The sequence below is a fragment of the Acanthaster planci genome, linkage group LG06, assembly GCF_054643075.1.
Source record: "Acanthaster planci isolate LZ-2023a linkage group LG06, COTS_SCS, whole genome shotgun sequence".
In the NCBI taxonomy this organism is placed as follows: domain Eukaryota; kingdom Metazoa; phylum Echinodermata; class Asteroidea; order Valvatida; family Acanthasteridae; genus Acanthaster; species Acanthaster planci.
Window position 1 is genome coordinate 8,030,278 of NC_141782.1, and position 22,128 is coordinate 8,052,405.

At 43.9% G+C, this 22,128-nt stretch overlaps 2 protein-coding genes across 2 annotated transcripts in view; one reads left to right on the forward strand and one right to left on the reverse strand.

The window, feature by feature from the left end:
- LOC110980005 (chromodomain Y-like protein 2) overlaps positions 1–20,827 on the forward strand; it is a 25,873-nt gene extending 5,046 nt beyond the window's left edge. Inside the window, exons 3-8 of the mRNA XM_087137700.1 lie at positions 7–289; positions 654–780; positions 1,223–1,389; positions 1,707–1,917; positions 2,671–2,814; positions 13,106–20,827. Of these exons, the coding sequence (XP_086993826.1) occupies positions 7–289; positions 654–780; positions 1,223–1,389; positions 1,707–1,917; positions 2,671–2,814; positions 13,106–13,252 (1,079 nt within the window). The 3' untranslated portion in view covers positions 13,253–20,827. The remainder of the gene's footprint in view (positions 1–6; positions 290–653; positions 781–1,222; positions 1,390–1,706; positions 1,918–2,670; positions 2,815–13,105) is intronic.
- Positions 3,910–9,981, reverse strand: LOC147798785 (uncharacterized). The gene has a single exon (XM_087137704.1). It carries the CDS (start codon positions 9,744–9,746, stop codon positions 8,658–8,660), a length of 1,089 nt encoding a protein of 362 aa, XP_086993830.1. The 5' UTR covers positions 9,747–9,981; the 3' UTR covers positions 3,910–8,657.
- Positions 20,828–22,128: the final 1,301 nt, after the last annotated feature.

The following is a 22,128-nucleotide window of genomic DNA, read 5'->3' on the forward strand; positions in this document are numbered from 1 at the left end:
TTGCAGGTAAATCTTTGGACACGCCTACCACCACTCCGCCCAGCACTCCTACAAACAGCGATGCCCAGCTGGCCCTCACCCCTCTGCTCACCCCAATCGTCAAACTCCACGACCTGAAAGCGGGAGGTAGCTTCAAGCTGCCCTCTCCAAAGTCCCTCCTGTCCACCGAGAAGTTCATCAGGGCCAGGCTAAGCCGCAAGGACCGAGAGGACAAGTATGCCGAGAACTTTGCCCCACGGAGGTTTTCGCAGTCCAGCGTGAGCAGCGAAGAGGAAGATGAGACCAAGAGGTGAGAAGAAAGCCAAGAAGCTCTTAAATCTTGACACACTTAGAAGGTCCTCAACTAGGAAGCGAAGCCTACAAGGCAGCCCATCTGCCGCACAAAGATGAAGCTTAAGTTCGTGGTGGAGGTATACTTACCCTTTTCTAGGTGTACATGAGAAGCAGTTTTGTAGAAAGTCATCAATCGTATGAAACAGTAGAGGTGGTATGATTTTGTTTCGTACAAAGCCTGTGGCCAGAAAAATTGCATTGTAAAGCAGAATGGATTCCGAGTGCTCTGAGATCTGGGTTTTGCTCTTTAGGAATGTCTTAGTTCGGCAGGTGTCTGAAGGTTAGGTTGATCACTGGCATGTTATCTCATCCCCACTCAGGAGGTTCAGCACCAGGCAATGCGACAACATCTTCAAATATAAGGAGATTGTCGTCAAGAAGCACCCAGGGTACACCCAAGTTTGGTTTTTCACAAATTCTCCCGCAAGGAATGCGCTCAATGTCAAGGTAAAATCTGCTGTGCCTAGATTCCTTTTTTGCCTTTTTGGAAGCTTTCCAGTGGAAGCTCACCAGTTGGGGATTCCCCTTTACGACATTGAATTATGATCTAATTGAGAAAAGCTCTTGATGTCCTTGAGGAGTGTGGCTGAATTTGTCAAAGTACCGCTCACTTCTGTCGGTGAAGCAGTATGATTTCAAAATTTTCTAAGGCACCCAGGTACACAAATGCAGTTTTATCATAAATAGTGTGTTTGCTTTAGAAGGACTTCTAACCCTGAAAGGGTGCCTGGCTCATTACTGTTTGTTTAAGTCAGTGGCAAGGCTTCCTTGCTGAAAAGCTGGTGGCAGGGCTTCCGATGGTGGCAGGTAGTTGCACATGATGCCTCCCATACGCATGCATTCTTGTGCTGTTACTTCAGTCCTAATTGTTGTTTCTGTAATTTTGCAGGCCTTGCAGGAGCTTACAGATGTCCTTGAGAAATCAACCAAAGATGAAACGAAAGCACTCTTGCTTACTGGATCCGGGAATATATTCTGCACTGGGCTGGACCTGGAAAAGTTACTAGTCACAGAACAAAGGAGGAGACATGCCAAAAAGTTAGCTGAGGCATTACGGTAAGGAATTTTGGGAGTTGTAAGGGGGATGTTTTTGCGGGATCATTGGTGATTAAAAAAAACTTGCGCTTGCTTTGTACCTGAATAATCCTTTTGAAAAATGGAAGTCTTGTTTTAATAATACTGAGCTGATAAGGGAAGGGTTTTGTTTATAACATGCTCATAACAAACCAAAAATTGAAATTTTTACATTCAGTCCCTTATATATGTTCTATGTTTGTTCTCTGTGGGTAGATTAAAAGGAAACAGATAACGATGTGTATGTGTGTAAAACCTGACTCAGATACGTGGTTTGGGTTTTCAAAATGATTCAACAGGCTGTTCATCAATGCACTGATCAACTACCCCAAGGTCATCGTGGCTGCTGTCAATGGCAAGGCAGTGGGCCTTGGAGCTGCCATCCTTCCCCTATGTGATATTGTCTACAGCAGTGACAAGGCAGAGTTTCACCTCCCTTATGCAGCCATGGGCCAGCCTCCTGAGGGCTGCTCTTCCTTCACCTTCCCCAACGCCATGGGTCTTCCAGTGGTGAGTACAGGGGAAGTCTCAGCCTTGAACAAGAAGCAAACAGTGTCTTTGGAAGGTCCTGGAACCGCATACCTCTGCTGGAGTCTTTGCTGGATGGTTGGACCTGGCTGGGAAATTTTTCAAGTTCCGGCTCTGAAAGTTGACGAACATATGAACTGTCATACAATTCTTGAATGGAATTGGTTACTTGTCTTAGGCAGTTTTGATATTGGATATGTGATGTGTCCCGAAGTTCTGCAAATTCCTGCTTGCTCTTGAAATTGGTCTGCCTTGCAATTTTAATTTTGCGTTCTTGGCCTTTCAAAAGAATGTATTCCATTCTTGGAGCTCCTGGAAAAGTGTGTATTTCAATTTCTTTGTCATTGCTGCTTTTGCCGTTTTCTCCCATAGCAATACATAGCAATTTTGGATGGTTCCATTGCCGACATTGTCATGGTACAGTACAAGTTATGTTGACAGAATGGTTGACAACCACTGGAATTTTGTGATGCTGAATGTGTACAAATTTGGCACCAAAATGTTTTTGTGATTGAGTAACAAGTCACTGTTTCGAAAGGCTCGTGAAGTTTTCCTTGTCTCACGTTATAAAGCTCCGAGCACAGAATGTGTATGAAGTAACATGCGTCAGACACAATGTCAGGAGCATTCCTTGTTAGATTTGTTTGAGGTTTTCATTCAGGGTCCGTCCAATGCAGTCTTTGCAAACTAATGTTCATCAAACAGTTGCATTGATTTTAATGGTTTGTCTCCCAGGCATGTGACCTCTTGTACAGCGGCCGCAGGATGACTGCCCTGGAAGCTTGTGCGTCGGGTCTCGTCTCCCAGGTGCTTTGGCCAACCAGCTTCATGAGTGAGGTCATCCCCAGGGTCAAGGTCATCGCGAACAGTTCATGCAAGGTAAACACATGAGTTTCCTGTACACTTGGAAGCTTTGAGGCTGTGTCGCTGTTGGCACACTTTCTGCGTGCATTACTACCTGTTGTTTGGAATGACCAACCACAGCCACTTGTAGGGGTCAAGGTCATTGCCAACAGGCCATGTAAACGGATGAGTTTTCTGGAAACGTGGGCAAAGTTCGCTTGTTTTAACCAGGGGTGTGAAATCTCCGCTTTTATGTTGAATTTATTGAATTTGCCGTATTTCATTTTCCACTTTCCACTTATATAAATACATATATATAACAGACCCAAAATGAGAAGTCTTGCACAGGCTCAAAATTTCCTTCTGGAAGGACCAGTCAATCCCTGTTTATTCTCCTCCTTTCCGTCATCCTCCTTCCACACACTCTCTCGACCATTTTCTTCCCGCGCCTCTTCCAGTCCCAATCTTATACATTGTAAAACATTGAATCCACTAATGCCGGGTAGATGTAACTAAAAATAGCACGCTGGCACCATAGACTCGGCCCCAGCCGCTGGTATTATACAATTCCATATCACTACATCCTCCCATACTTGGCCGATCTTCACCCGGAGATCGATATTATAAATGAATTGTCGCAACATGGCATGAAAATCTCGGCATTTTCACATAAACATGCAAATCTGGATAAAACCCTTATAATGAAAGTTGTTAACACTAATTTCGATTTAACTTTTTCAACTGCGGAAAGCTAACGTATTTACCTATTTCCAAAGATGTGCGTGGAAGTAAGCGATCACCCGGCGTAGTGTTCTTTGATACTGTCGGCGGCCAATTTCATTCAGATGAACCCCGTCTAGATTGTATCTTGGGTTCTTCAGGCCTCTATGCGACCATTGCCACCAACGATCTTCCACAAATGATCTTGCCTCGACAAGGCCATTGAATTCGCTTGCCCGCCGATCGAAAACCTCCACACTCACCTGTTCTCGAAACATCCCTCTAGTTCTTGGAAGAACAGGAAGAAAAACAATAGCTTCGGGAATTATCCCCTCATCTGTGATACGTTGCACAAATTTACAAAGTTTATCATAAACTCCAGAAGGAGAAGCATCTTGCGCACACAAGTCATTAGTTCCCAAGTCAACGATTAAAATTCTTGGTGCTAGCTTCCTTAGCTTTCTAATATAAGTTCTCCTTTTTGCTTCAATCCGTGCCAAAGATAGGCCTCCTTCCCCATAACAACTGACTGACACAGATTCCTTGCCAAACTTGAATTTAAGTTCAAACTCTTTTGTGCCTCCCAGGCGCTTAACAAAACTGTGCCCAAAAAGAACATAGGACATCTTGCCAACAATGCTTAAAGAATCAGTTTAAGTTACACAACAATCATAAAACTCTAGGCTACTATATAGTTAAGAGCAAAAGCAACATTCAAAACAAACTGAGACAAAGTCAGATTCTCGCTCAGGGAACTGGATTGCCCAAGCCTCCCCCAAAAGAGAACCTGGTGACACGATCAGCACGACGGAGTTCTTTCAACGCTATTCTCCTGGAAAATAATCACAAAAGGGCACTTTGGTACATATCTCCAACCTACGGTCAACGGTCCAGAGCACGACGAGCCTGATTCACCCCGGAGAAAACTGGATACCCCAAGCCTTTCCTGCCGGAAGCTCCTCAATCTCGCAGTAAATTCTCAGACCTTTGGCCAACTGACGTTATCATTTTAAAACAGACCGTGGCAAGTGATAAGGGTTCGAATGCACGCCCCTTGTGGATCGCTCTGACCTCCTGCGAGGCACTGTCCCCCCGTTACGTTCGGTGGGTGGCTCCCATACTTGATCCACACTTACGCCTTCTTTTTCGTTGGAATTAACAGGGCTATGTTCACTCGCGCGCGCACTGGAGGGAGGCAGAAGATCGTCACCAGAGTCAGTTTCTTCCGAACTCTCCGAGGTTGACCCTGCCGATGGGTGCATTTTCAGAAGTTTCCTATTTACAGTGCGCTCATTTCCCCCTTGAGAAGGACGGATCTTTAACACGTCCCCTTCTTTATTTACTTCGGTTACAATGTATGTCTCTTGATGATACGCATTTTCAAGTTTATGTCTACCCTTGAATGCGCCTCTTTTCAAGAGTACTCTGGCACCTGGTTTTATCTGTTTGCAATGCTTTATTTTTGAGTCAAAGCGGGCCTTGTTGCGCTCTGCCGACTTTTTGGTCATTTTCTTCACCATTTCCCCAGCCTTATCAATCAACTTCGCTTGAGCTTCTACGAAGTCTTGCTCCCATGCTGAATCTGTGCGGCCAAGAATTTGGTCGAAGGGTATCAGAGGTTCCTGTCCAAACATAAGCGTATACGGGGCTACACCCGTGGTAGAATGTGGGGTGGCATTATAGACGTAGACCAAGTGGGAAAGGAACTCCGGCCACTTGTGTCGCGTCCGCTGATCAACAGATTTGACAAGACCGAACAGCGTGCGATTAAATCTTTCAGCTTGGGCATTACCCTCAGGATGATAAGGGGTGGTATGTGATTTCTTTATTCCGTACAACGTGCATAGTTCTCGAATTACCTTTCCTTCAAAATTTCTACCTTGGTCGCTGTGCAATTGGCTTGGGATCCCGAATTTGGTAAACCAGTGGTCTCGGAGGGCGCGCGCAACTGTTACGGCGAGCTGATTCTTACATGGGACTGCCTGGGCAAATTTGGTGTACACATCTGTCATCACCAACACATCTTCATATCCCCCACTTCCCCGATCAAACTTTACAAAATCAACCGCTAAAACTTCCAAGGGCCTAAAAGCAAGGAGATGCCTCATTGGCACTCTAGGCTGGGGCTGCGCCTCCTTGGCCACGGTACACTGCTCGCAATGCTTGATATGACGCCGGACTGTTGCTGTCATGCGCGGCCAATATACACGCCTTCTCAAAAGTGCACCACTACGTGCAATACCCTGGTGACCCCATTTGTCATGACAGCCTTCCAGTGCGCGATGCCGAAGGACCTTTGGTAGCAAGACTTGGAGTATCTCACCATGGAGTGGATCATTCACCCTCCTATGAAGAACGCCGCTACGAACCACAATTCGTGGCCATTGCCATAACCACAATCTTACTTCCCGCGGGAGCCTCGGTCCGCCCCTCACTTCCCCCGGAACTAGACCATTCTCCCAATATTCCCAAACAACCTTAAGTTCTGGATCTGCGCGCTGTAGTGCGGCAAGCTGTTCTGGAGACCAAGAGGGAAATAGCCCTGGAGGTCCCAAGCCAAAGGAAGATTCCTCACCATGCGCTTGCTTAGCTGTGGCCAATCCTACCCTTGCGCGCAATGGAATTGCACTGGTTGGGACTGTGTGCTGAATGATACTTTTCACTTCCGAACTGCTATGACCAGGGTACCTACTCAATGCATCTGCACATCGATTGCTTTGGCCTGATCTAAACTTAACCCCAAAACTGAAAGAGGCTAACTGTGCTACCCACCTCATCTCACAAGCACCTAGTTTTGCCGTCTGCAGGTGCGCTAACGGATTATTATCCGTGAGTACAGTGAAGGGAACGCCTAGCAAGTAATCGCGGAATTTATCCACCACTGCCCATTTAAGGGCTAAAAGCTCCAATTTAAAGGAGCTGTAGTCTGGATAATTTACCTCAGCACCCCGCAACCCGCGGCTCGCGTACGCTATCGGATGCCTGCAACCATCCTCACCGACTTGCGTCAAGCATGCCCCCAAACCCTTCAGTGAAGCGTCGGTTTCAAGGACAAATGGTACCGTGAAATCAGGATAGGCCAGAACAGGGGCTCGCGTTAGTGCTTCCTTCAGTTTGTCAAAAGCTGCTTGAGCTTCCGGATTCCAAACAAACGCTGTTACCTCATGTGATTTCTTCCCCTTACCTCGGTTAACCGGCGGCAAAATGGCATGCAAGGGTGCAGCGACTGCTGCAAAGCCTACTACAAACCGACGATAATATCCCGCGAGGCCCATGAATGAGCGCAGCTGCTCAGCTGTCTTCGGTTCAGGCCATTCTACAATCCGTTTTATCTTCTCACTATCCACCGCGACTCCCCTTGCACTGACCATGTGACCGAGATAGTTTACTTCGCTCTTAAAGAGCCGGCACTTACTCCCCTTGACCTTTAGCCCATACTCAGCCAGCCGCGCAAAAACATGATCTAGCCGCGACACATGCTCCTCCAGTGTTGATGAAAAGATCAGGATGTCATCCAGGTACACAAAGCAGTTCAGTGAGATTAAGATCCCCCAAACATTGTTCCATCACTCTTTGGAATGTACTAGGTGCATTTGCCAGTCCGAATGGCATTCGCAAAAACTCGAATAAGCCAAAAGGCACTCTGAATGCCGTTTTTTCTATAGAATTGGCTTCCATGTGTAACTGATGGTATCCATGTGCTAGGTCAAGGGAAGAGAAGTACCGAGCCCCACGTAGGGCTTCCAGGGACTCCTCAATCCGCGGCAAAGGGAATGAATCGCGCACGGTGTGTGCGTTGAGTTTTCGGTAATCAACGCACATGCGCAGTGAACCGTCTTTTTTCCGAACTGGTACGATTGGGCTTGCGTAAGGGCTAGCACTCATTCGAATAATCCCTTGGTCAAGATACTTTTGAACCAAGTTGCGAACCTCATTCATGTGCTGTGGGGGTATCCGCCGATACGGCTGGCTGATAGGGGTCTCATCAGTAGTGTGTATTTTGTGAACCAGCTTATCACAGGAGCCAACATCAAATGGGTGTTTTGAAAAGACAAAATCATGCTTGCGTATAACCCCAACGATCCTATCCTGATCCTCCTTTTCGAATCCGGATAGTCCCAGCTCCAGCCCAGGGGGCAGTGTGTACTGCGTCCCGTCATGGAACGTGTAAACCTCCGAAACCGGAGGTTTGATCTTTTCCTCACTCTGAGCCCTGCTATTGACGCCTGGGTCTCCCCCACTATCCTCTCCAATCGTGACATGGTTCACTGTTACATGAAAAAGATCAGGTTCTTCACCGGTTTCCAGAGTCACTCTGGGAACCACTTCAGCGATAGTAGCCAATTTGGTGTGAGGCGGGATTTTAATTGCATGCATCCCAGCATTCGCCACAAGGACATTAACGGCATTACTACTTATATCCTGAAGTGTATCTATTACTCTACATGTCCTACCCAACCCAACAGTATTCTCATACGTGCCCTGAACAACCACAGAATTACCCTTCATGTAAGCCGACGAACGTACGTAGCAAGTAACACCACGGACTTCACCTGGCAAAACCATGACAGCATAACGACCCGTACGAGCCGTTATTGGCTTGTTACCTTGCTGTCCCGATTTATTGTTGGGTTTTGGCTCCTTCGACACACGATACCATTTCATGGTCGCACTTAACGCGCGTGCGTCACTGTGCTTGGGGTCAATGGCCAAATCTGTCAAACGTTCTAGATTATTACAGCCTAACACAACTGGACAACCACACCAGCTGCTTACCTCACCCTCATGAGAACTCTTAACAATCAGAAAATGTGCGTCAATCTTGAGATTTTGAATACCCATGGGTAACCGCACGTAGCCTTCCACTGGAATGTTAGCATTCCCTGCCCCCGATACACGGATATGGCAACCAATTGGCTTAACTTTTTGTATTTTATCTAACAACTGTTTCTCATAGAAGGAAGAACTAATCATCGAAACCTCAGCACCAGTGTCCAACAAACATGACGTTTGCACACCTGCTAGATTTACAGTTGCTTTGGGAGTCTGTCCCACCAGCCAACTCAGAGCATCGTCAGCTGAAAAATCTATTAGCTCTTCCTTTGTACGTACTGGTTCTATGGGTGAGGCCAAAATATCTTCCCTCTCCTCCACCTGGCCTACAGTGGAGGAGGTTGAGAGTTTACCGCTTTGGCACTCCCTTGCCCAGCTGCAGGTGGATTTGTTTGAGAATTGTTCGCTTTCGGTGCCCCAGAGGCCTGTTGGTCGGCACTGCGCTTCCAGCAATCAGCCCTAACATGCCCAAGGCGCTTACAGTAGAAGCACTGTAATTGCGAACGACCCTGAGCCCTAGCTTCAGACTTGGCGACTGGGCTTTCCCGTGCGATTAACCGTTGCAGAAGATCAGCAATTTGGCCTTGTTGTTTGCTTAACTGTTCCAATTGCCACGCTATACCTTCTGGCAAACCCTGCCCACCCACATTTGCTCGGGCACTATTAATGCTGGTGTCCACTAGATCAGAGGTTTCCGTATATTCGGTTGGATCAAAACCCTCATCACGAGCCACGGCCGTAACTGTGTTTGCCGCAGAGCGCTTTGGTTTAGAAACCTTTTCGATATCTCGAAAGAGTTCCCGCGCTGCATCTCTCATTTCGTTGAATGTCTGCTCTGGCTTTTCCAATTCAAGCCGCCTCAATTCCAACCTTACAGATTGAGCACGAACCCCCGCGACAAACTGCCTTATAAGAACTCTGTCTCGCAAAGCAACCAGTGCTCCCCTTTCAGCCTCAGTGGCAACCTCTAAAATCCTGTCATGAATTCTGATGAGTGCCCTCGAAAAATCCATCAAAGACTCATCTTCTTGCTGATTCCTTTCATACAGGGTCTTTTGCAAACCCTGCACAGTTTCAACCTCCCCGAAATGCTGCCGCAACAGTTTTTTTAGAGCGGCCAAATTGGAACGAACACTTTCCGGGTGACATTTGACCTCTTCGCGAGCAGACCCAGTAAGGTGGTTAAACACAACCTGTGCCTGCTCGTCACTAGGAATCTTGCATTGTTTGATATATACGTCGGCTTCTTCAAGCCATTCCCTAACTGTAGGGTCACCCAACTTGCTAGGTTTTCCATGAAACTTTGAGAGTTTCATGGGACGCTCCCCTCCTTTAGACTGGCCTGTTTTCAATGCATCGGTGAGGCCTTTCACAAGTTGTGAAATCAAATCTGTCTCAGATTCAGAGGTCGCCATTTGAGGGCCACAAAAAGCTCACGACTTACAACATAAGCAAAAAAAATTCAATACAATAATATCGACATTCACTCCAAAGTAACAACCAAGAAGACAGGCTACTTTCAATCAATAATTTTTAACACATCTTCTAATGTTTTCATTAAAGTCAATGCCTTCTTGTCAAAATAAAAGGTCGATCAAACGTCCAGAGCGAATAATGAATATAGGGGCCTAGGATTCACTCTCACCAGGCGGTGCTCGTCCCCTCAGCCACTCAAGCCACGACGACAGCCTCCTCGCACTTCCCCGTTGATCTGGCTGTCAGTTGCACAGTCAATTCGGCCAAACCGTGGTCCTCTCACTCCTGGCGACAGCCTGCTCTCCACTACAATCCCCAGCCGATCCAGTTTCCTCTATTTTCGTACGCTTTAATGGTCCAGTTAGCCACGACGACAGGTTCATTCCTTGCCCTTTCCTCCAGATATAGCTGACTGTCACTGTCCGAACTCAGTTCCGAGTAACTCCTGGCGCTCGTAGGAGTTTTCTCACAGCTGGAGAACGGGAATTCAAAAGCTAACACCGCTACGAGCATGCGGTTCACACCAATTTCAGTCCACTCTAGGTTCTGCCTTGCAGGAGTCTTAACTAGTAGTTCAAGTGGTCCTGTACAGTCACTCACAGCCTTGCTCACCGTTGTAGTCTATCGCTGTACCGCTCACAAATCAACAAGTTAACAAAGTTTCCTCACTCACAGGTTTGACTATTAACCCTCTTCTGTCCTTCCAGCACCCCATCCGTGTTACCTTATAACAGACCCAAAATGAGAAGTCTTGCACAGGCTCAAAATTTCCTTCTGGAAGGACCAGTCAATCCCTGTTTATTCTCCTCCTTTCCGTCATCCTCCTTCCACACACTCTCTCGACCATTTTCTTCCCGCGCCTCTTCCAGTCCCAATCTTATACATTGTAAAACATTGAATCCACTAATGCCGGGTAGATGTAACTAAAAATAGCACGCTGGCACCATAGACTCGGCCCCAGCCGCTGGTATTATACAATTCCATATCACTACATATAAAAACACTAAAAACAGTACATCAAAAACAGGTTAAGTTAAAACAATATATTTACAAAGTCATAAAACACATTAACCACTACCAGCCGGAGACTCCGAAATCGGAGCCTTATGGTTTATATGTGTGGCCGGGGTCTCCGAAATCGGACAAAGGAAACAGGGCCCTGTAACAAAAGACCGTACTCCGAACAAAAGACCAGGCTGCTGGGCATTACCGGCATTTTTCACTCTCAAAAGTGGTGATAATCCAGTGTTATTTTGAAACTGTATACCAGGGTTTGGGGTATTTTGAGCAAGCGGATTACCACCGGGGACAAAAGCTCTCCACCACCGCAGCATGCTAATCTGGCCCCTATTGAAAAGAGGTCAGCAGTGCACTAAGCCAGGTTCGTGAACAAAAGACAGTTGTATAACACTGCACTATCTGGGCTCTGTTTACAAGGCTGCAGGCCCGGCTGAAATATTCGGGCGTCAATGAAGGTCACCTGTCAACTTAGAGTAGTGCCTGAAGATTACTCTGTGTGGCTATAAACGACTGTTAAGTGGAATGATGAATTGTTGAAGGATTTTGAAAACGGAAAAAATGATAGTCATGCCGGCCCAGCATCCTCAACATTGCAAAATGCCCCGGTACAAAGTGGTTAATTCTCCTATGCTGAAGTCACTCTTTGGGTCATTTGGTGAACACCTCAAAGAAGCACAGCTGTGTTGTGTTGTGCACTGCACCAACAGTCCCTCACAGGAATATCAGATTGCACTTTTGTGCTAGGACCCACTAAACCTGTGCATGTTTGAGTTCCATATAGAAAATACATACTCACCACTGACTGTGGGCATTTGTGCACATTTGTGCTGTAAAACCAAAGGAGGGTTAAAACAAGCAAAATTAAGATAATATTTCAATAAGGTCAGATGGAGCTTGCTTTTGCAAGCGCTGATTTTCCTTTTTTAAAAATCTTTTTCTACCGACGGTCAGGCAAAACTTTACACGTCCTCTTTCCGACACTGAACAGTACTACTTGAATGAATCTTCTGTACAACGTTGCATGTACATGTAGAAACACATATTTATACAAATCCATGTGGGCATCATTCAGCCAGAGCAAGCCTTGTGTGTAAACAGCATCCGGGGACCACCAGTCATTGTGTTGTGATTGGCTGCCAATGAAATATCAGTATTCGAATATGTGTCAGTGGGACTCTTTGCAGCTGTTCCTTCGTGAGAGGAAGTAGTGACTAACAAGCTCCACTGTAAATTGTGGTAGCTCACATTTCACTGTTAATTTGTGGCTTGATAAAAGGTTAGTAAATTTTTGCTTTCGCTGAGAGAGGGTTTCACAACAACTAGTGCGGGGCGCACAAAGTTCTTGTGCCATGCATTAGTGTTCGGTTCTGCTCTGTTTTCTACGGGCTTTCAAACAATTTGGGACATAAACTCCTTGAAGTATCAGTGCAACACAAATGTACAATTGTCCAAAGGGGTTCTGTCTTGGATACAGTTTTTGACAAGACTGATCCTCAAGTTACAAATCAGCGGAAATGGACGTGAATGGAAAGGCAGGCAATACAGTCCACGCCTGGAAAATCCAAAAGCCTGGACGCCTGACATGCATTCTTTAAAGAATTGAAATTTTCAAAATGTGGCCAGATCAGACGGGAAAAGGGCCAACTCACTCTACAAACCGCGATATTTACAATTTCGGTACATCTAGTTTACTAGTTAATTTTAACCTTAAGGAATTTCAGACAAATGAAGGAAAATTGAAAATTACAAATATGCATAGCCTGAATTGCAAGAAAAAAAAATGACCAGTGGTCGCACCAGGAGGCTGTCAAATGCACCATAGAGCATCTACATTTATGAGTTTTCCAGGGGCCCCACACCGTACATGTGTCAAACTTTGTGCTCACAATTTCTGCTGTTATTTATGTTCCACTTTCACCCCCTGTTAACCTTTATTTCCTTTCATGGAACCTCCCGTTGTTTTTTGATGAGCTAAGCTATGACAAGTTCGCAGGTTGTGACTCAAAAGGGAAAACAGGTTGAAGAACAAAACCAACAACCAAAGCATTTTTATTGAAAATAGTTTGCTTGGTCTAAAAGCACAAAGTTTTCTTTGTGATATTGGGATAACAAATTCAGAGTGGAGCAGAAAGGAAAGGAAATTCATAGGATGTCTGCCAGACCCAATATCTAACTTGCTGGCAAAGTTTCAGGTTGGCAAGTTTCTGTGTTTAGTGTGGAAGATGTTAAAGTTAAGAGATGTGTTATGAGTTCTGCTTCTTCCTCCATTATGATCTAGGGTCTCCAGCTGACCAAGTCATTGATCCGAAGTCACCTAAAAGCCAAGCTGGAGTTCACTAACGAGAGCGAGTGTGCTGCCCTTCAAGAGAGGTGGTCTAGCTCAGAGTGTGTGAAGCTCATCCGCAAGCACCTGGACCTGAAGTGAGCAGCAAGACTTCTCTGGAATGCACAGCTAGGAAGTCAGGTAGGAGGTAGCCACAGTGAGAATTGAGATTGGAAGTCCAACGGCAAGCCACCCTTCAAGTGAGGACGACAGCGCTTCCCTGTAGTGGAGGGATATTCACTTTATATTTGGGGCACTACCCACTTATTGAACCGAAGGTGAACTTGTTTTTGACATGTGGACCCATTAAGTAGGAAGTTATTTGAAGTTGATGACAGTGGGACATCACTGCTTCCAGTTGTCACATATATTTCCTAAGGAAATTAGCTGACTGTCGACCAGAGATTTGCTTAGGATTTCCTGCCATGGGAGAAGCATGCTCATGAACACAAACCCATGCTTGAACATTATCAGCCTTCAACATGCCGTTGAGTGTGCCAGCAGTGTCAGATGAGCTGTTGCATGCAGACTGTTTCCTGCTTTTGTACGGACAAACGAGGCAAATGGGCTGTGTGTTACCGTCGTTTCACCCTGCGTTAACTGCGTCGCTACGGAAGACTGCTACTACCGCACCGTTGTGTGAGGATTAGTGCATACCACACATACAGTCTAATCGCCATGTAGCTGCTGGTTCAATGGGGCCTGCTGATGGACAAAGCCCTCCGTTCAGGGCATACCACAGCCCAGCAGTTGCGGTCAAAATAATCCCACGGTGAAGGGGTTAATGTTTCTTGCTAAGCACTGTATTGATGTTGCAGTATTTGTCTATGTGAGGCGATCAAATCCACCACCCTAACGCAGAAGCCGTCATTGCAGTGATAGTGCACTGCCGCGCAGGTCTTACAGCCGCGTTAAAAATGCAACTTCAACGAGTTAGGATGTGCTCTGCAGTTAAATGCATTAGGCCTCAATTTGAGAAAGTATGTGCCGCATGTGCGAGTGGGATGCCTCTTTAATAACGTCATCTTGGATTATCCGTAGTGGCCTCATGTTCGTTGAGCAGTTGGTTCTATGTCAAATGAAACCTACATTATATGAAGTGAAATTTTATCAGAAATGTTTTATAGAAAGCCTTCAAGCTTTGTTATACTTGTATCAATTTTATAAAAAATTCAGTCACTTGAAGCTCTTCTGAAAAGTATTGTCGTTTTGGAAATTTCCATCTTGTTCTCTGCTCTTCTTCTGACCTATCACTATTGATTTTAAGTCCCTAATTTTTAAACAGTTTCCTCAAAGAGAGTTTATTTTTAAATGATGGTGATTTCCAACCTCCTGGTGCATTAGAAAGCGCTTTTGCAGAAGCAGATGTAGAAAGTAATCTTGTACCAATGGATGCATGAAAGAACTCTGTGTGGAAGGTCACAGAACAGACACCAATATGCCATTCTTCTGGGCTTCAATCTAGTAGCCACAAGGTGAGTCATTACTAAGGGCTGTGTTGTCTCTACTCAGCGGTTTCAATTATTGTGAATTACACCCTATCACTGATGCATAAATTGGACTGTACATCAAAGTCTGTCTAGCGGCTAACATTTTTGGACATGTAATAAGATGTTGTCACATCGACAAATAAGCCAGTTGGGTATTTTGAGTGCATGTGAGGTTTCATACAGTCATGCTGGCAGAGCTGATCCCATGCACATGTTCTGTGCATGCTCAGTTGGAACACCAATTTGGCTTACTGAGAATTTCTGAGTCATGTTATCGGGAGTCATTACTACTCGTCCGTTGTTTAACCCCACATGTACTCACTGAATAGAGTCATACATACAGCCGGGTTGTAACATGGATTTTTCTAACCAAAACGTATCTTCCCCCAAAGACACATTTCATGCACATGCTTACAGTATTCTATTATGAAATCTTTTGTTTTTCTTTTTTAGCCAACTTGTTTTTAACATACTTGTGGATACTTTCCTATACATGTAGTATCACATGCCAGACATTCACCAACCATCTTTGGTTTCGATACACTGAATTGTGCGGCTGAAAAGGGACATGCAATTAATATGCAAGGTCGTTCAGCCATTTACCAAAATGACTCCATGCTAACCCTAAAATTGAAGCTGCCTCCCCCCCAGATCTTTCTAAATCCAGCTACATGGGTCTTTGGAGAGTTTTATAGGATTAAGAAAGGCTAGAGCCTAGCTATTGAGAAAGGTTGGCGCCTAGCCATTGAGAAAGGTTGGAGCCTAGCCATTGAGATAGGCAAAAGCCTAGCCAGCGAGAAAGACTAGAGTCTAGGCATGATTGCATTTGCATGGGGCTTGTTGCTCCTTTAAAGTTGAAGCACCAAAAGTCCCTGGGGTTTCTGAATAGGTAATGATTTGTGGAAAGTGCAGTATTAAGGCTCCTCTCCAAGCGCCTTGGGAGTTAGGGTCCAGTAAGCCTGCGTGACAATCTCTAAAGAGTTTAGGACTAGGAGAGGTTCATTACCCATGCTCCAAGATGTCCTTGTAATGTAAAGATGGTCCAGGAACACTCATGACATCAGAGCACATGTGACACATTCAGAAAGTTGAACTTTTTGTAGGGCAGTTATCTCTAGAACTGAGTCCAACTTGGATAAAATGTGGCATGGACTCAAAGGAGAATGAGTTGTACGTGAAAAATTTAAATAGTAAAGTTTCCCAGAGAAGTGTAGTTTATCTTTCTACTTTCTACGCCCATTTCGGAAACTTCACAAGACATTGCCAGTCATGAATGAATGTACATTGGGCCGTAAATTATTCCATTTATATAGATTGGTTAAAATAAAGCTGTCACTCGTTGTGTTTATCATCTGTATTTACAGTGTAGAAACTTGGCACCTGCAGGTAGTTCTAAAAGAAAAAAAACAACCAGTAATATCTTGCTGTGCGTACATGTTTAGGACACAACAGGGTCTCCACGGCTTTTGTATAGGTTCTATATTTCTTGCCATGAAATGGGTAATCCCATGCATAGGCCCAAAAGAGGTCATTTAGTTTTGGCCATCGTTGTTTTTTATACACTGTGTAACATTAAGGGTCAGTGGTATAAGCTTCAGAGTTCTTTAGACCCAGGAGCAATGTCCGTAAAAGCCCTTATACACAGACTAGTGATAATGAAATTCTGAGTGGTTAAAAAAATTGAGAGGGGAGAAACTGTGCTCACCAAACAACTTGAGAGGATAAACCACTGTGCTCACCAAAGATTACTGTGCAGAGCCTGTGCATTCCAGCCTATCAGCGGTCCCATTATGTATGACATCACCAATCGGCTGGCATGGCTGAGCGATTCCTGGTCACGCCTTTAATTCTTCATTTGGGGCTATTGTCATTGTGTGCAGTCTTTAATGTTATGATTTACGCACCCAAACAGGTTTTCACCTTTACCGCTGGTCTGTGTACAAGCACTCTTGTTCTCTTGAGTTAAGGTATCATCGCCCAATGTCACAACGCATATTTTTTTATGCTTACGGAGGCTCCAAGTATGGCTGTGGTACAGTTTAGGAACTGAAAAGGGTCCAATAGATGCTTTGCGTAGTGGCCATGTTGCAGGACAGATCTTTTGTTCCACAAGGAAACGTCCTTTGTGCATACCCTGTGGAACAAAAGCACTGGCCTGCAAGATGGCAGCCATGCAAACGTTCTATTGGAATATACTTCGACATGCCTGTGTTGTCTAGTTTTGTACTGCTACATGTATCGTAATGGGGCCATGCAATGGGAGTAATAGTATGTACATTTGGCTCAAAGGGTTGAACATCTTTTTCACCAAAGACGAATTTAGAATATTTTCTTTGCAGAGCTTATAAAATTAAAATCACCAGAATATTTCCAGCAAGCACGTGCACATGTGATGGTATAAAATTGTTCAATTGTTACCAATCAAATCTGTAAATGGAATGACAAATACTATTGTGAAGCATATTTGTAAATATGTACAACCTAAAGCAGGGGAACCGAAGATTGACATGCAGTGTATATTGGTTCGACCTTTTTTGGAAGTAAAGACAACCAGTTTTGACCTTTCCCAAGGAAGAGTTTCCTCAGTTCTTTCTCATTAGTTTAATTTGTCTGAGATTCATAAGTAGTTACAGTCATTTGCAAAAGTTTAATACCATCTGAAATTTTATTGGTACATGTGTTTCTGTCACTGGGCCTGCATTACACTGTCTCATTGAATGATTACGTAACATAATTTTAACGTAGTGCGTAACAGTGTATTGCTATATACCCATTTGAAAGAAATTTTTGCAAAGGCAGGTCTTGTATGACATTTTGTCTGTAAGGCAGCATGGGTAAAAAAGTCAGTCTAAGTAATCAGAAATAAAGGAGAGCACACTAAATATTGGACTGTTGATATTTCAAATCATGGAAATGTAGTCAAATAGCTGTTTAAACAAAATACTAATGTAACACGTTGAAAATAAACATGACTTGCCATGATTGATTGGTTTAAGTTTGGTTTTTCTTCAGATTAATGCATTTTGTGTGGATGGTCTTTAAGTTTTGCAAATGACTGTACATCAGATAGGTTGCCTTGTTTGTCATGTGATATATTCGAAATTATACTCTACACCACCTGAATAAATTGCTATCATATGATTGGTGAGTTGTCGATCATGTGACATGAATGATTGCACGCGATATGTAGCCATACAGGGTGGTAGAACCATTTGATAGGACAGTAGTACACACAGTTGTTCTGTCCATGGCACTGTAAACACTGCCATGACAGACACACAGATAAAACCTGCTCATGCACATCAAGAGGAATTTGCAGGGCAAATAGTGTCTGTTAAAGCACTTACTGATTTGGAACTGTATGGACAACTTTGTCACAATGTTACGACTGAGTGGGGAGAAAGACAGCAAGTATAAAAGGAACTTATCAAGTAACGAATATTTATTCAGGCATTGTGTAAAACAAATGAATGTTCTTAATTTGTGCAGTGGAAAGAATAATTTCATTCAGTGACAGACAAAATGTTACATTTCTATAGCCTTTTTTTGTAGCAGTCACAGACGGTCAAAAAGCCCTTCTACTTCATTTGCTACATTACATCAACACATACGGGCCGTTTGGCTGATTTTGACTGTTATGACAATTCTGTCTAGCATGTGTCTTTGCATAGGAGGCCTAACTATCTGTCACCTCCAGAAATTTATTTTTTCCATTGCATTCAAATGTTTATTTTAAAGAGACGGCTTACGGTTTTGAGAAGAAGTATGGTTCTGATAGGAACCGGTGAGTGTGTACTCAAACATTTCAACCAGGATGCTCTGCCCGAGAACAACCATACTGGCCAAAACGTCAAATACATACTCACCTGTTCTTATCGGAGCCTTACTTCTTCCAAAAAGAGATCTATCCACATAGTGTTACCGAAAGCGGTTGCTTTAGTCTATCTCCACCATACAAAACTGCAAGTTTTATCTAACATTAATTTTTAAAAAAGTAGCCCCAAACTTATTATGTTTGATAAAAACTGCATCATGGCATTTTTAAAAAGTGTGTTCAAAACATGGTTTGAGGAGTGCTGCTCAAGTTTCAGTCGCTGACATGACTGACATGACTTTTAATGTGTATGATAGCAAAAAGCTAAAAGATTGAACTTCTGGTTTTGTGTAATATTTGCTTTGGATACAAATAGTATTGATGAACCTGTGATAAGTCACAGAGCATGTTTCTCAAGTTTAAATGAGGTCTGTGGGGTTGATGTGTGTGCTTTACTGCAGAGAAATATTGAATGTGTTTTGTGTTCCAGGCAGACCATGTCAAAGGACTACATGTACCAAATACAGTCCGACACAGCAAATTTCCTGAAATCCTTGCTGTCTTTTTCTTTCCCCAACTTCTATGATGTCCATAGGAACAACTTTGGCACTGCCATTGTAGTGGTTATTTCACAGGGTTTGTTGGTTAGTTGTTTTTGTTGTTGGTTATTTTTTCCTGATTTTTTTTTTCAGTCGATTCTTTACCTTTTCAGTTATGCAATAAGAAACAAAATCTTTTGATGACAAAGATGTCTGACAACAGTGGCCTGACTTTCCACGTTGTGGGCGTGGCATACCATTTGCACTTCCCATTTCCCTGTAAGGGGGCAGTCAGTGTATTTTGCCTTAGTCTTTGAGACAATACAGGACTCTTTTTCTTCAGTGTCTGAGCAGGGGCATAAGATATAGCATTGGACACGTTGGGGGGACCACATACCATCTGCATTTCCCCTGGTTGTCCCTGAGATATGCCACTGTCTTCAGTGTTCTGCCAGTCAGCCAGCTGTCAATTTTCAAAGGCTTCCATCAGTCCTGTAGGTTTGGTTCATCTTTTGGAATTTATGTGTGTGTTCCTTCCTGTGAAGAGATGTGTACAGTGTCAAAGAAATCTGGCCTTTTTGTCATGTTTTGTAATGGGGGGTGTAATTTTTCGCCTAATGGGCAGATTTCCCTGAATGGGTTGACATTTCCTGTTTCTCTTGCTTGTTCCCTTTATAGAGTATAAAACTTGATGTTTTCCTTGTATTTTTGTATAATGTGCATTGTAATTATATTTAAATTTAACTGTATAACACGTAAACCTAAGAGAGACATTTTACCAAAATAAATGCACTTCAGCGTACATGTGTTTGTAGGATGGCACAGTTTCTAAAGTTTATTATGAGAGTGGAGCCAAACTTTAAGAGCTGGTCAGTTCTCTGCAGAAAAGTCTGCTTAGCAAATTCATATCGTAAGCAGAACTCAGCTGGGAAGCAGTCACAAGAAATACACAATACATGACATCTTGGTTGGTAAACTGCTTTGATTGAGCATATAGTTTGTGTGCTTAATACTTTTCTTCGCTCTGCAGCCCTGTGAAAGTGAGCTATGTCAGGCAGCCTATCTGGGCTCAAATCTGCAGTTCGACTTTGCTATTATACTGTTAAAGCAGTTAATATATCTGCTTACCACATGTACAGCAGGAGATTCCGCATTTAAAGGGTAAATGTTATATCACAGGTCAGCAAGGAACACTGAGCGTGCTGAACCACTCATATAACATTGAATAATTTCTAGATTGATTGGGTGTGGTGGCCCAAGAAAATAAAATTTGAAGTTTCAAAACTGCCACGTTGGCAACAAACATTAGGGTCAAGTGGAGTAAGTTTGTATTGATTTTTATATTTTAAGAGAAATTTATTAACGGCAAAGGGGTTAGCACAGAGTTTCTCTGCCAGTGCTCTGAGTGCAAAATTCTGGTATGCAAGCAGAACCACATGATGGGGCCAATATCACAGCTACAGGTGCTAAGCACAAGTCTTCTGAGTCCAAAAATTTGCTGAGCAGAAACTAATGTATATATTTCTCGCAACAGGTTGCCTGCTGACTTCTGCTTAGCAGATCAGATTGCAGAGCAGTCTTTTCCGTGTGAGATTAGGTCCTACATGTTTGTACAGAAGACTTTGCTGTGGCTTGACACAACACACAACTCTATGGGAAGAGGTTGCAGCCACCACAGATTCGTGCATCACTCAGTGACAGGGAGGCTCAGCATCTGTACAGATGATTAATACATGTAGTAAGAAGTTATACCTTTCACTTTTACCACAGTTGTGATAGGTGCTGTTGGTTCCTTGAAATGACCGCAATAAAACCACTTGTCCTTAGCAGGAAATCCTGGACTCTAAATGGTATTATGTGTGGATGTGAGTGTGCAGGTACAAAAATATCGACCCCAGTGATGCGATATTCGATAGGGTTCTGACAAAGAGAAGGCCGAACGTGGGACCATTAACGTGTACGACCCATTAGCTGTCTGTGCGCGTACTTAACCAATCACGTACGCAAATTATATTGTGGTACTCCAGAATTGTTCCCGATTTACTTGGGCATTGGTAGTCTGGTTCGTCGACCCGAAAATTCTAACGATGAACCTAACATACAGAAAATCACAGGCATGTGAATGATTAAGTCTGGAAAATAGACTTCGCCGCGCCATGCATGTTTTGTCAACTGCTGCAACACACGTGTAGTGACCGTGACATTGCTTGCCAGATCACTTGTTCTTGTAGCTATGTCATCTGCATTCGGTGTTTCTTTTACACAATGACAGGTCTTAGAGTCTCTAAATTAAGATAAAACTACTTTTGAATTAGAAGTACTTGTACTTGTACTCGGAATTGCAAGTACTTGTACTCGGAAACCAGTACTTGTACTCGGCTGGCAAAGTACTCGACCTGTCTTTGTACTCGGCAGTCAAAGTACTTGGCAGTACTTGGTACTCGGAAAAAAGTACTCGACTACAACACTGTTGATTTCCATGCATCACATTAGCCTTTTGTTAGCACTTCCTGCCGGGGCAGTTATCAATGTTGATGATGCTGGGCCAGGATATTAATCATTTTTTTCTGTTTTCAAAATTCTTTAAAATTCGTATCTTCATTTACTGGACACTTACAAACATGTGAAGGACTGTCTGGTGCCACTCTAGCCTGACAGACAAAATCTATTGATGCCTGAGTATTTCAGCCGGGCTTGCAGCCTTGTAAAAAGAGCCCAGGTTGTGCGGTGCTATATAACTTTCTTTTGTTCACGAACCTAGCTCAGTGTGCTGCTGACCTCTTTTCAACAGGGCCCAGATTAACATGCAGCGGTGCTGTGTGGCTCATCGCTGTGGTGGTGGAGCACTTTTGTCCCCGGTTGTACTCTGCTCGCTCTAAATGCCCCAAACCATGGTATACTGTTTCAAAACAAGGCGGGATTATCTCCACTTTTGAGAGTAAAAAAATGTTGGTTATTCCTTGCAGCCTGGTCTTTTGTTCCATTTATGGTCTTTTGTTACAAGGCCCTGTTCCCTTTGTCCGAGTTCGGAGGCCCCGGCCACTCATATAAAGCATACGTGTCTGGATCCGGAATCCGCGGCAGGGAGTGGTTAATAGCACTATTGTAAATTTGGGATATTTTATCCCACCGAAA